Below are 14,095 nucleotides of genomic sequence, written 5' to 3'. Positions count from 1 at the left end.
TTTTTCCCTGGAGTTGAAGAGTTCCAATAATTAAAGGAACTGTGTGCTACAGTTGAATGTATATATATGCTGTTGTACACTTCTTTTAAAACAAGTTTGGATAAACAAAACATCTAGAATATATGTTTAGTAATTTTTGTGCATTTTTCTTTAAATTATACAAACATTTTCATCAATTGATATCTTTTCAAAACCCCTGGTAATGCATGTTGATTTTTTGTCTATGAACGTCTGATGGCACTATAATCTTAAATTAAGATTATCTTGAAAAATTATCAGTAGGTAAGGTACGTTGCGTATGACCTTAATGTTTTGTACAATGCATGTATGACCAATGTCATTGCAGATATACATGTGTGTCGGTATTGTGTATTATAATTATTGTGAATTTATTGAGATTCTGTCTTTGAAAATATGTTATTAAAAGTTTTCATTTTTAATCATTTTAGCTACTTCTTTAAATTAGCTCCAACAAACACACAAACAAAGAAGGAAATATCGTTGTGAAATTGTCCATTGGCAAAAAAACAAAACAAACTATTATATAAATGAGTTTTCTTACCAATTTTGGGTGATTTACTATAGATAAATTTATGCTGAAAATCCCCCAGGATTCCGACACCCACCCACCCACCCACCCCCGGCTGGATCTGGCTATGGTCACTCATGTTCTACATAAATCTAAATCTCTCTCTCTCTCTCTCTCTCTCTCTCTCTCTCTCTCTCTCAAGATAGTGTACTATCTATCTATACACACTCCAAGGGAATACTCCAGAAAGCGAACCCAGCAGTCCCAAAGTCAGCTTTGTGGATTGCTTTAATTTGTTCATCCACAGGTTTGTGTCAGGTTCTGATTGACTAGAATGTCCCTCTCTCCGCTCAAGGAATTGGCTCTACCCATTAATTAAATTAACCTGGCGTCGCCCGCTTGGCACAGTGGTTGGAGTGTTTGCTCCAGAGTCGCGGATTACCGGTAAATCCCTCACTGCTCAAAGGCCGTAACATGCGCGGATCTAGAAGGGGGTCTGGAACCCCCCGCCCCTGGAATTTGCAATTATATAAAGAATATACTGAAGCAAATAAAAATGACTTTGACCCCCCCCCCCCCTAGAAAACGTGGACCCCATCATCACCACCACGAAATAGGCCTGGTTAATAAGGTTGGTGAAAGGAATATAGGTGGTTTTTTTTTATTTTTATTTTTTTTTTTTTGCTTGACAAGAAATATTTGACTCGGATGCACCCCCCTGGAAAAAAAATTCCCGGATCCGCGCCTGCATAAGTTCCGATTACAAGTCGATTTTCAGTCCTCCACCGGCAGGTGGTATTCACCTCGAAAACTAGGTTTGCTGTGACTGAATTCCTTAATTTTGCGTCCCCCTTCTGTGATTGCTATTTGACTCCTACTGTTACAGCTGTGTGGCAACGCACTTTGAAAAAATTATGCACTTTGAAAATTTTTTTCAAAGTGCGTTAATTTTGGGACAGAATCAACGCACTTTGAAGAATTTTTTCAAAGTGCGTTGAATTTGGGACCAAATCAACGCACTTTGAAAAAAATTTTCAAAGTGCGTTAAGAGTGTATATCATAATTTTTTACCATGTACACACTTAACGCACTTTGAAAAAATGTGTATAAAACAAAAATTTTGGACTTAAATTTTAGTAATAGACAACATTATTATCCCCTCGCAACGTTTGAGGGGATATAGTAACGCGATTATGTGTGTAAGTGTGTGTGTTAGTTTTTCCTGTGCGAAACGGAAGTGACGAAATTTGCATGGGGATCGCTATCATATTCAATATGAACATAAGTAGACTGATTAAAATAAAAGATTAGCCACAATACTCATTTGACTGGATCTTTTACAAGGCCACCGCAAAGCGAAGCATTCCTTCCCAAAAAGCATATTCTATAAATCAAGGCAGCATTTATATATATATAGAGAGAGAGAGAGAGAATTTTCATGGTAGAGAAAAATCATAATTGCTCCTTTTTTCCATTTAAGTCATATCCACCGAACTTATTACAGACTGAATTAAAATAAAAAAGGAAAGAAATTATGCTATTAAACAATCACTTCTAAAAGACCAATTTTCCTTTTATAAAATTTACGAGAATTGTTGGAAAGAAAACAACCCCTAAAAATCTTTAAAACGTCTATAACTCAGATCCTGAAGTGACCTCATCACAGCAAAAGTATTAAACCAGGTTCAAATAATTATTTATCATACCTAAAATTTGCAAGAATATTGACCAAGCCGTGCACATTTTTTTTTTTCAAAGTGCGTTAATATGGTCGATATTAACGCACTTTGAAAAAAAAAATTATATTTTTCAAAGTGCTTTAACGTGGTCCCAAAATTAACGCACTTTGAAATTTTTTTTCAAAGTGCGTAATTTTTCGAAGTGCGTTGTAACACAGCTGATAATATTAGGATCCCCGTAAGGGTGAACTTTTTTATTATAGTCGCCTGAAATCGGGAAATTTTGATATGTTGAAAAAGATAGGATTGTGCTTTTTTGAGTTGATGAGGAAAAGTATGCGGGGCTAATTAATATCCACAAATATTGTATGCGAGAATAAATAAAACATCACATATATCAGTCAAATGAAATGTTTAAGAAAAAAACTACATCAATGGACCAAAAGCAGCTGTACTTTTAAAATTATTTAAATATTATTTTACTTGTATTGTATCTTTATATGTTCCTAGAGATAGTTGCAAGGTTGAATTTTGAAATTATATGTCTGTCCTTTATAAATAAAAATACTAGTAATATTCTGTACAATATTTTGTCCTGTTATTCGTTCTTCTTACTATCAATCTTAAACACTGAATAATGTACTTATAATGATCAGTAAGAATCCCCCGGCGTCTTGTTATTAATAAATTACTGCATTTAGTAATTGTTCTCCCTTAATAGCAGGATTCATATAAAAAATCTCTTTCTCAAAAATCAACACCACAGATTTATATAATAATATACTACATGAGGGGGAAATATAGAAGAAAGAAAATCCTAAAGAAAATTAAGCAGAAAGAGCCACAATCATATACAAGCAACTCCGTACACAAGAGAATCAGATTTATTCAAATCATAACACTGACCTGGAGCTAGATACCAGGTTTGGAAAATATAGGGACATCTTTGAAAAACCATAATATCTTCTGAAGATCTGGAGGGCAAAATTGATTCAAATTTATGCGCGGATGTAGAAGGGGAAGGGAAGTTCGGAACCCCACCTCTCAGAATAATTAAACGTTATTAAATTTCGATGTAAAAATAAGGAAAACATTACTTGGACCCCCGTAGGAAACACGGACCCCTCTTAAAATGGAAAGAAAAGTCGTGTATCTGAAGAAAATTGACTTAAGCAAAGTGTCCACCCATCCCCACCCCCACCCCCCCTCCCCGAAATAGATTTTTCAGGAATGGACAACTTGTTACGTTTTGTTTCCCCTCATTTGCTTGTCAAAAAAAAATCCCCAGTCTGACATTTGTTATAGAATTGATGTAACCCCCCTCCCCCCAAAAAAATCCTGCTAATATTAATAATCAATCATGCTCGTGTCACCTAGATTCAAGTTGGTGAAAATCATGATCCCTTGAGTTAGTACTAGTGCTGGTCCTCAAGAGGAGTTTAAAGTTTTAAGTATTATTGTGTAGGAAAAAATTATTCAAAAGTCTTCTCAAAACGGTAGGGTCGCATTATTATAATAGTTAAATATATTGATAAGCAAGCATCGTTATGTAATGTAGATCACAGGCACTTATGGACAGGTCCATCCTCGCAGATAAACATAATAGGGTACATGCGCGGATCTAGAGGGGGTGGAGGATGGGGTCTAGACCCCTCCCCTCCCCAGAATTTACAGAGTTATTAAATCGCACTACGAAAGCCCTTTGAGCTCATTTTTGTAGGTTAAAAAAAAAATCTCGTTATAACGCGTAATTTTTGCTTGATTTTACCTACATTTTTCAGATGAATGACCAGGTTGAAGTTTTTGGAGCAGGTGTTTAACCAAGAAACTATATGGCCTACCTGAAACTAACTTGATTGGATGATGCATCAAGCGATGATCATTTCCAGACTTGCTTCAGAGGTTGGACTTGACTAACATTTTCCAGATATTTATGAGTGACCAAATTTAAGTTTTTGGAGCAGGTCCACTCTCAAGCAACTGTGAGGTCTACCTGGAGCAAACTTTGACAGATGATGCATCTAGGGATGTACACTTCCAATCTTGATAGACCTCATTTTCAGAATGAGTGACCTAGTTAAGGGTATTGGAGCAGGTTCATTCCAGTCGAATTTTAAGACCTTCAAACTTGTATATATTGATGATACAACTCGGGATGAATGCTATTAGACTTACTCTAGATACTGGATCGACCTATGCTTTCCGGATAAGTAACCAGCTGGTTAAAGTTTTTTTTTTTTTGAACAGGTCCATTAATTCCCAATTGCAAGTATCGATAAGGCTTACCCGGACCAAACATGCACGGATGATGCATCAAGGGGTGCACACTAATAGACTTGCTTTAAATGCTAGATGTGACATGCATTTATGGATGAGTGGCCAGTTTAAAATTTTTACTATTCCCAAGTAACTGCAAGCTCTATCTGGACCAAAATTGCATAAAATTAAGTTTCATGTAAGGATGGAATGCACACTACTAGATTATTAGTTTATAGTGTGGGACTTTGCCTACTCAAATATAACTGTAACATTTGTTGAGTTGAGCTTTGTAATTTTTGATTACCTATATTACTGCTGTCAATCGGGATTGGTTTAAGTTTAAAAAAATGTATTTTTCTTAAATCTCGCAGTTTTATTTCAATTTTCTTTTCTCAAATATAATTGTCTAAGGCCAAAATAAAGAATACCTTTGTTTCCCCTGACGCGACCGACCCACTTAAATCGTGCCGACTAAAAAGGTTTTTTTAATAAGATTATTCAAATATTTTTTTTTATTGTTTATCAACTTTATAAAATACAATTTCATCAAAATCCGTTTTTTATCAGTACGGCAGCTTTTGTTTTATACTCATTAGGCGCCCACAACATGTGGCCATAGAGGATTAGTTCGTGTTATAAAAGTTATAAAACAACGGCGATGTATCAATTTTAATATATATCTTTAACCTATCAGAATCCTACACTCTTGAAACATTTCGTGAATCAAATATACCATTACCAAGGATTGTTTAAGATGGTATTTACAAATATATCTTCTAAAATTAACGTACGTAGTAAGCATGGCAAAGCCTGCCTCATGAGCAGAAGAGGGGCCCACCTTGTGTATGCATATCAATAAATTTCACTGCATTTCATTCGTTTCGATCTAATAAACACTTCATGTATGATTCTATTTTTACTATATAGGACCATAGGATTTGTATGTAAATATGTCTTTGTATAATTATCATCTTGATAAATATAATTCAGATGTCGTTTCTTCCTTCCTTTTATTTATGGGGTAAACTTCGTGACTGTAACATTTGATATATGAAACTTTAATCATTTTAAATATGGTTTGGTTGAATTAAATATTGTTTATACAGGTACACTATAGTGTTGAAATCTTTAAAATTGGCTTATGGTACGGCTTCCTGAGACGTCCAGTGTATTTTTCTTTAGTTAGGCCCTTGAAAATAAGTTGATTCTTTGCTTTTAAATACCTTTTTAAATTGTTATTTCGACAACATTTGAATACCTGCCTGGTGGAGGGATCCTAATTTAGACTTTTTGTAGGCACCTATCGCCATTGATCATAAAGCATCAGTAAGGGACCTTTTTCGTGCCAACATCTACATGTGTACTGCGACACTGCATGGACCTACGTTTTTTACGGTCTCATTCGACAGACCAGTCTCCATGTCCCACGTCGGGACCTGTGACTTGCAATAAGCTCCTGAATTACGTCAAGAATCCAAACGAATCACTAGAATTACTGCGCCACGCGAGGCCCCTGACATTTTGTCTGTGTAAGCACTCGAAGATGATAGTAGGTTTGAAAAAAATATACTCGGATGGCCGATGGTTCAGTATTTGCGAATCGTCTTTTTGTAAAAATTCGATTTCAATCAATTTACGCTGGCCTGAGTTATTTCACAAGTTCAAATGAATAATATTTGTGAATTAATTTACCATACATGTTGCTTTTAAATTTCATTTGTATGATATTCGGTTTAAAAATCGGTTTATTTTGTTCTTTCTTTTTTATAAAGATTTTCAATTTTCAGAATGTATTTTCATAACTGCTGTCAGAAAAAAAAAATAATTTACCTATCTACCTACCCAACTTGAAATTTTAGGGTCGGGTTAGGGGAAACAAAGATATTTTTAATGATGGCCTAATGTATCTTCTTTTCCACGAGTGACGTGTTTCATTCATCATTTTTTTATTTGCATAATTATATATATATATATATATATATATATATATATATATATATATATATATATATATATATATATATATATATATATATATATATATATATATATATATATATATAATTCAAAAGTAGTTCTTTTTTCCACTTTTCAAGTATATATATATATATATATATATATATAAAGCACTAAAAACCAACAACACTGTATATCCTAAGTGTCGGATCTACTAAGTAGATACAAGGTCACGGATGGAAATTTATATAAAGCGCTAAAAATGACCAACGACACGAACAATAATAATTGTCAAATTTTCGGGACGACCTGTCCCTTCCTCAGGACAAAGAAAAAAGTTAAGAAGTCATAAAAACAAAGGAAATAGAGAAGCAAAAACAACTAGCACTACTACTAAACTACCAAACACTATATATTTACAATGTTACATGTTTAATTTGGAGTTTATAAACAGTTGTGAACAAAGAAATCCGGAGCGCTATGAATTGCGTCCGGTCTATTGGGTGTACTCTGGTGAAGTGTGATTTACATAATTGAACGAATTAATTATCGCTAATTAATTACGACCAACAGTAAATCGTACATTGTCTTATTCTCTCAAAATAGCGTAACTCTACATGATAAAAAGAAATTAAAGAAAGATAATATGGAAGGACAATTTTGAAATATGAAGTTGGATATATTATAAATTTGGAAATCGGAAAAAAGAAATAAACCAAAATGTAAGCTGTAAATATTTGGGTATATATATATATATATATATATATATATATATATATATATATATATATATATATATATATATATATATATATATATATATATATATATATATATATATATATATATACGTCCCTGGCACAACTTAAATGAATTTGGACGTTTAGAGATTGTCCTTCTACCGTGTTGTATAGTAGGATTTTCCCAGTTATACCACCTTTCCCCTGGAAACTGTACTCTAGCGTTGGATCCCCCCGGTTCACATCAAAGCCAGATTTCCATCATTTTCTTTTCCAGAATAGTATTTTCCCTGCCTTACACGCAAAAGACTAAATTGTCAGATTCTTCATTTACCGATCTTTAACTGTTTAAAACATCTCTTTTTAAGGACCCTCTATACACTAATCAAAATTGTTTTTTGAACATTGATAAAATTATATCATATAAAGGTGTAAATAATGTGTCTATCTATTTCATTTTCAACAGAGGGAACCTGCCATTCACCCTCAGGAAAAATTTTCAAAGACAACATAGTATTGATGAACACAAATCACTGTTGTTTATTTAAATGGAGAAAATACTTGCAAATAAAGTATTCAATTAATTTATCTTGGCCTAATGAAATGCGCACTTTAACAGAATTAATTATCAAGGAAAATATTATAATGAAATAGGTGGGTAGAATTCAACGCAGACGTTTGAGAAAACATTGGATGAAAATTATTGCTCAAAGTTCGTTTTATGCCATTGCAGGCAATATATTTTTTTCCTGAGATGACCAGGAACATATTTTATCGTTTAAACAAAACAAGGAGGAGGGATACTCATGAACTCGATTTTTCATTTTTTCTAGCAAAGAGTTGGAATTTATTACAGGTACTCACAGATCAGATGACTGAAGGCCCATAATTCAATGTCAGATTACTTATTTTATTGCCTTTGAAGGACAGAGTATTTATATTATCGTAAACGGATTGTTCATCTCCAAAAATGCCATCTCCCCTGTCCTTAATTGTCAAATTACCCCTAAGAAAGTCATAAATTTCTTTTTAGAAATTGGATAGAAAAGTCTTATTTGTATTAATTTTATATTAAAATAAAATTAAAATAATATAATTTGTCCATTAAATGAATCATTAACACTTTGCCTAAGAGAATGACCAAGGTGGATTGAAATTCAACAGGAAAGAAAAATTTCAATCCAATGTTTTCTCCGACGTCGGCAATAAACTCAATGCGGACGTCTGAGAAAACATTCAATTCAATTCAATGTTTTCTCGGACGTTCGCGCTTTAATTTGACGCAGACGTCTGCGAAAACATGGGATTGAAATTCTACTTTCAAAAAGCATATCAATCCAGTTTTGAAAACAGATAAATATCTCAAGTTTGGATTTATCAATTTTAAACAAATTATATATTAAGCATGTTGAAAAGAATCTCTATAATTCCCGTAAATTTCATTACAAAATACTGAGAAACATAAAAGTTGAAAAATTGGACTATTTTAAATTCGCTGCCGGTAGCAACCCGAAGTATTGACGACGAATGAAAAGTCACGTCCTGGCTAGTATTTATCACGTTCTGTAATCCCTGAAAGTTTCACATTGATATCTTTTACCGTTCTGGAGATTATCTGCGGACAAAATGTCATTTTAAAATTCAGAAACTGGTCTACAACTTGGCACCGGAAGCGAATTTTCAAATTTCCTCTCGGATAAAATAACTTCAGCTGATAACGCATTGTTCCTGTAAATTTCATCAAAATCCATCCAGTAGTCTTTTAGAAATCGCGTGCACAAAATTAGATGGGCGGAAAAATAAGAAGAAGAAGAAGAAACAGTAGAATCACTATAAGGTCTTCCGTGAAGACGGAAGACCTTAATAATGTAAAAACTGGTTCAAATACATAAATGTGATGCTGAAAGTTCCTAAATAATTGCTTCTTTATAACTATGTTTGAATTGTGAATATCAGGGAAACCATTTCACATCAGAAGTACAGTAAGGAAAATGCCTGAGAAGGAGTTATAGCCCTTGGCAACATTTTTTAAAGATTGAATAATTGATTAAATATAGAAAATATTCAATTTTTAAATTCTTGTACTTTACAATACATGTATTTGTTATTACACCAATTGAAAAGTATATGACATCACAGGATGGTGGAATTTCCTTAATACTAATGTACATCAGAGGCGTAGTCACAAACTTAAAAATGGGGGGGGGGGGCTCAAATCCAAGAAAGATGTAAAACGTGTAATATAAAGAAATTAAAAGGCCCGTAGGAAGCAATTTCACTTTGAGGGCTCACAACCATATAAATTCAGTATCAACTACCAAAATTCCTTGACAAGGGAAAAAAAAAAGAAAAGAAAAGTTCATCAGACGTTATAATTGAGGGGGCACACTCATATAGTAGCTGTGTTTTCTATAGTATTCTATATATCGGCAAAATTATTGGGGGGGGCACTCCCCCCCCCCCCCCCCCCGATTCCTACGGCCATGATTAAGATGTAAAACATGTTATATCAAGCCCCTGTCTAAGTTGAATGAGAGGACTTCAAATAATGCACTTAAAGTTGATTGACATTCGTCACAGGTATACCGTAATCAGAATCTCCAATACTGCAGCTATCTTGTAGAAATAACTAATCTTGATGAGATTCGGATTGGCTAGGATATATTCTACAGTATATTACATTACTATTACTTCAAGATAAATGCTTTCTCAGTTGTTGCTGAAAATAAGATAAATTTGCCATAAAATGAGGTTTAATATAATTTCAACATAGCTGTGGTTTTTTCTACATTAAGTGGGGGGGGGGGGGCGGGGGGGGCACAGACATACTCTTGCCCCCCCCATATCTGAAAGTTGGGGGCTAATGCCCCCGCTCCCCCCCCCCACCCCCTGTGACTACGCCCATGTACATGATTTCAGAAATATTGTTTTTGTTTGCAAATAGGACACTTTAGTTAGTATATCATGTTTATATGTGTCAATCTTAAATTTTCTTGTCCAAAAAAAAAGCAATTATCTTTCTCAAGTGCTATTTCTTTATTATTCGGTATGAAATATAGGCCTAGTGGACTTTTTTCACGGTCATTGGCACAACTTAACTGAATTTATGTATAAACGGGTAGACTGGCCTTGCTTGATATGCGCGATACGATAGAGACAGGCAATACCAGTCTTTAAGCATGTTAAGGGTGATTAAATATCGGGATCGGCATTTTTATTTCTGGTTCCCCTCAAAACAAGGGAACCAGCTAATGTTAAACCGGATGTAGAATTAATGATAACAGACATGGAAGAGAATTTTAATTTTAAATACTTAGGTTTGTAGAACTGATTTCGGAGCAGATGGCCCACAATCCGCCATTAGATTCGGGTATTCTCAGAAGAAACCCCCAAGACGACTTCGAGCTTATTCAACGCGTCGGGAGTGGCACCTATGGAGATGTTTACAAGGTGATGATCCGAACTGTCAAATTTTGACTTCAGTATCTTATTATTTCTACTTGAGATGTCTCTGAATGATGGTTGATATTAGGTCTGCATTTAATATTTCAAGAAAAAGTTAAACCAGTAGATCAGTGAAAAGAGATTAAAATGAATGGCTAATTTAGTAACCGTATAACAGTGGAAGTATGAAATTGAGACTGAAAAATATGCCAAAAATAGAGTCCATGCATGCTTACACACACAGAAAATGTTGGGCTTTCAGCATTTTTTGCTTATATAAGTAGTACAGGTAAACAGTACCACTCCTAATGTCAAAAAATGTTAATTTTCCCCAATTTTAAGACTAAAAATTCCCAGTTCAACTGCCGAGGAACAGACTACGATGACAACATAATTCTTTTCATATGAAATGTTGTATGTTTTAACTAAATATTTAACTTCCTCTTGAATCGAAAGTAGAGATCAATGGTAATATTGCAGGACACATGTTGGTGCGTTCAGAATTCTACCATTGGTGAATTTGAGAACAATCGCTGGTAGCATTTGGTTGCCATCTGTAAACTACGGTAATCATTGGACACCAAGTGATACCATCTGTATTAAATTTTCCCTGTAGAACTATGAACGATTTTTGGTCTAATTCAAACAAATGGCAGCACTTGGTTACAACTAGTAGCCATTTGTAACCAATTAAACCAATGAAACGGGCAAAATTATAATTTTCATAGCCATGATAAGATTTTGCAAAAATGGTCTTTCATGTTAATACCACAAGCTTACTTTCATCAGTTCTTCTAAAAAATGTCATGAGGATACAGAAATATTACCAGTTTGAGCCATTTATATTGCGGTATATGTAAGATGAAATTACATGTATATGCACAAGATGTAACAATTTTTTTATTGACAGAATTCCAGATAAATGCAAATTCCATACATATTGGTCATGATATAACAAAAACTTGTACAATAGTGCACTTTTTCACTTAATTTGCCAAAGCCGCCATGTAAAATTGGTATGGTGACTTCATGCACCAACCTTGCCGATACTAGACTGCTGGTAGATTTGGTGACCTCATTTAAAATTGAAAGTACACCGATGGTGAACTGTGGTAACCAGTTGCTACTATTTGCAACCATTGGCAAATGTTGGTGACCTAACTTGCCACTGGTTACAATCTGATGAACTCTGAACGCACCTCTTGCTGACAGCGTAGTCATGCTAGTGTCTTACATTTTTGACAACTTGAAAGCATGACAACGTGAGAACAAGGGACATTAATATATAAAACAATGAATACTTGTTGATTATTCTTTAAAGCATGAATTAATAGGTATGAAGTTAGAAAAAACACGAAATAAATTTCATTTCTTGACATGATAGAAAATTCCAGTTTGTTTTATTTCGACGCTATTTTTTCCCAATTGAATTGGTACCGGACCCATTCCCAATTGGTAGAAAAAAATTGCTGGTTTTTGGCAAAAATCACAGGTCTACAAAAACTGCTAGTGCAAAGTTTGGGAAAGTATGGCAGTCATGCCAGCACTCTGAGTCTGAAATGCTACATGAAAGTCTTTAGAAGAGATCATATTTGTCAGATTTTACATTCTATTTGCGAAAAAGGAGATATTTACTTTCAAAGCTGACATTAAAAGTCAGATCAATTACAATGAAAATGATACTTTTCAAAAGTAAATATGCATAATAAAAGGGAAATATATGCAAAATGTATTCATATATTGTACCTGTTAAAAACTTGACTGCATTTTACACATAAGTCATAATTTTCGGATTTTGATTGTGTACGACCTCTGAATTGAAAAAAGTTCTCGCAATTGTATTTACCTATCTTTTATCACATATGAAAAGACATATCCATACAAACATATTTTTGACTATAATCTATTAGTTTGAAACCTTAAAAAAATCACTCTTTTAAGAAATAAGGTGTTAATTAAGCCTCTGCTCTGTAGTGAAAAATGTGCATTTTCTATTTAAAATAAATACAATCTGGGTGTCTTCAAAACAAATAAAGGCATCTTTATTGCGGGAATGACATAAAGAACGAGTGCGCTTATGGGCCCCGGTAAAATGTGAAAAAATAAAGAATCAAATTAAGCATAATTTTTCATCTCAGATCATTAATTGATATCTAAACCATAAGATTCAACAAATTTTATCGCCGAAATTCATGAATATACAAAGAGCAAAGCCATACAATGTGGTAGGGGTCAGCCGACATTCGTGATTTTCTATAGTAAATCGAGAACGGTCATTCATTTCAAAGCTCTTGTTTACTTGTTTACTGTCAGGCTAACTTTGTACAAACTTGTGCGAATGACAAAAAGCGCATTATACATTTATAAAACTTGTGTGAAAGTAAGAAATTTGTACAAGATTAGGCTTGTACTTAAAACATTAAAAAATGTGTGAAAAGTTCAATGTTTTTCCAATAGCAAGCGAGAGCTATTTACCTGTATGACCTATGTTGAACCCACCCGTGGAATAAATTATTTAAAATACCGGTTGTCACGTGAGTTCTACCCAGGTAAATATTCCTCGAAGGTGCTCACTGTAAAAGATAGCCACCTTTTGTATCATTATATCGAAGTCGTGCCGCATAGACAAGTATGTGTTTGGTTTTAGGAACACGGAAGGGTTAGGAGAGTTTAGTGTCATTAAAATGTCATCATACATAAAAGCGTCAAACATTTTTAACATTCATGCAAGACAATGGTACTGGTATTGAAAGCCACCTAAATACACTTTTTTCATTTTAAAATTTAAAGGAACTAATGGTAATACTTATTGTATTATTTCAAATGCAAGCATGCAAATTTCTTAGTTTGATATCGATCACTATGGCTACAGTCATCTGTACATTTTCTCAAGTAAAATAGCGCAAGTATCATTCAGCAAACGCGCCCATCAATGATCCACCATCAGATTGTTCAAGTGTCTCCTCCCCTTGATTTAAATAAACGAAACTCAAAACAGGTTCAGTGCGACTTTTCCGGATTTGGGGTAGCTGTAGGCATTCAAAAATCTTCATTTGTTTCAAATCCATGCTGATTTAGGTGATGTTTTAACGTGATTTTGATTAGAAATATCCACTTGTGTTTAACTATTACCAAAAAAGAACAATTTGGTAATATATTCTAAAGTAAAACGGCACTGAAAAAGGGCCCATTAAGCATTGCTTAAGTGCACTTGTCCTTTAGATCAAGCTAGGTGACAAAAAAATAAATTAAGAAAATTATTTATACCAGTAGTACAGAACTCAATGTTGTATATCCACATCAATATTAGGCCAAATAGAAAAATACTTAGTATGTGTTTTTCCAATAACATGCCAAAAAAAAATTTAGGTAGGTAATCAATAATTTTTTTCATACCCCGCCATGAATATGGCCGGGGCATATAGTGTTTATCATGTCTGTCTATCCGTCACGCTTTGCGTTTAGCTCTGTTCAAAGCTCAGTTTCAA

The 14,095-nt window shown here is 33.9% G+C and overlaps 1 protein-coding gene across 4 annotated transcripts in view; it reads left to right on the top strand.

Annotated features, from left to right (window-relative positions):
- The first annotated feature begins 10,424 nt into the window (after positions 1–10,424).
- Positions 10,425–14,095, top strand: part of LOC133181953 (mitogen-activated protein kinase kinase kinase kinase 3-like) — a 52,511-nt gene continuing 48,840 nt past the window's right edge. For all 4 annotated transcript variants that reach the window (XM_061316613.1, XM_061316609.1, XM_061316612.1 and 1 more), the window contains exon 1: positions 10,425–10,613. In XM_061316613.1, coding sequence (XP_061172597.1) covers positions 10,506–10,613 — 108 coding nt within the window. In that variant the 5' untranslated portion in view covers positions 10,425–10,505. The remainder of the gene's footprint in view (positions 10,614–14,095) is intronic.

The sequence above is a fragment of the Saccostrea echinata genome, unplaced genomic scaffold, assembly GCF_033153115.1.
Source record: "Saccostrea echinata isolate AGI-Se365-2 ecotype Australia unplaced genomic scaffold, CSIRO_AGI_Sech_v1 ptg000009l, whole genome shotgun sequence".
Classification (NCBI taxonomy): Eukaryota; Metazoa; Mollusca; class Bivalvia; order Ostreida; family Ostreidae; genus Saccostrea; species Saccostrea echinata.
Note: the sequence above shows the minus strand (reverse complement) of the source record. Positions and strands in the feature narration are given on the sequence as shown.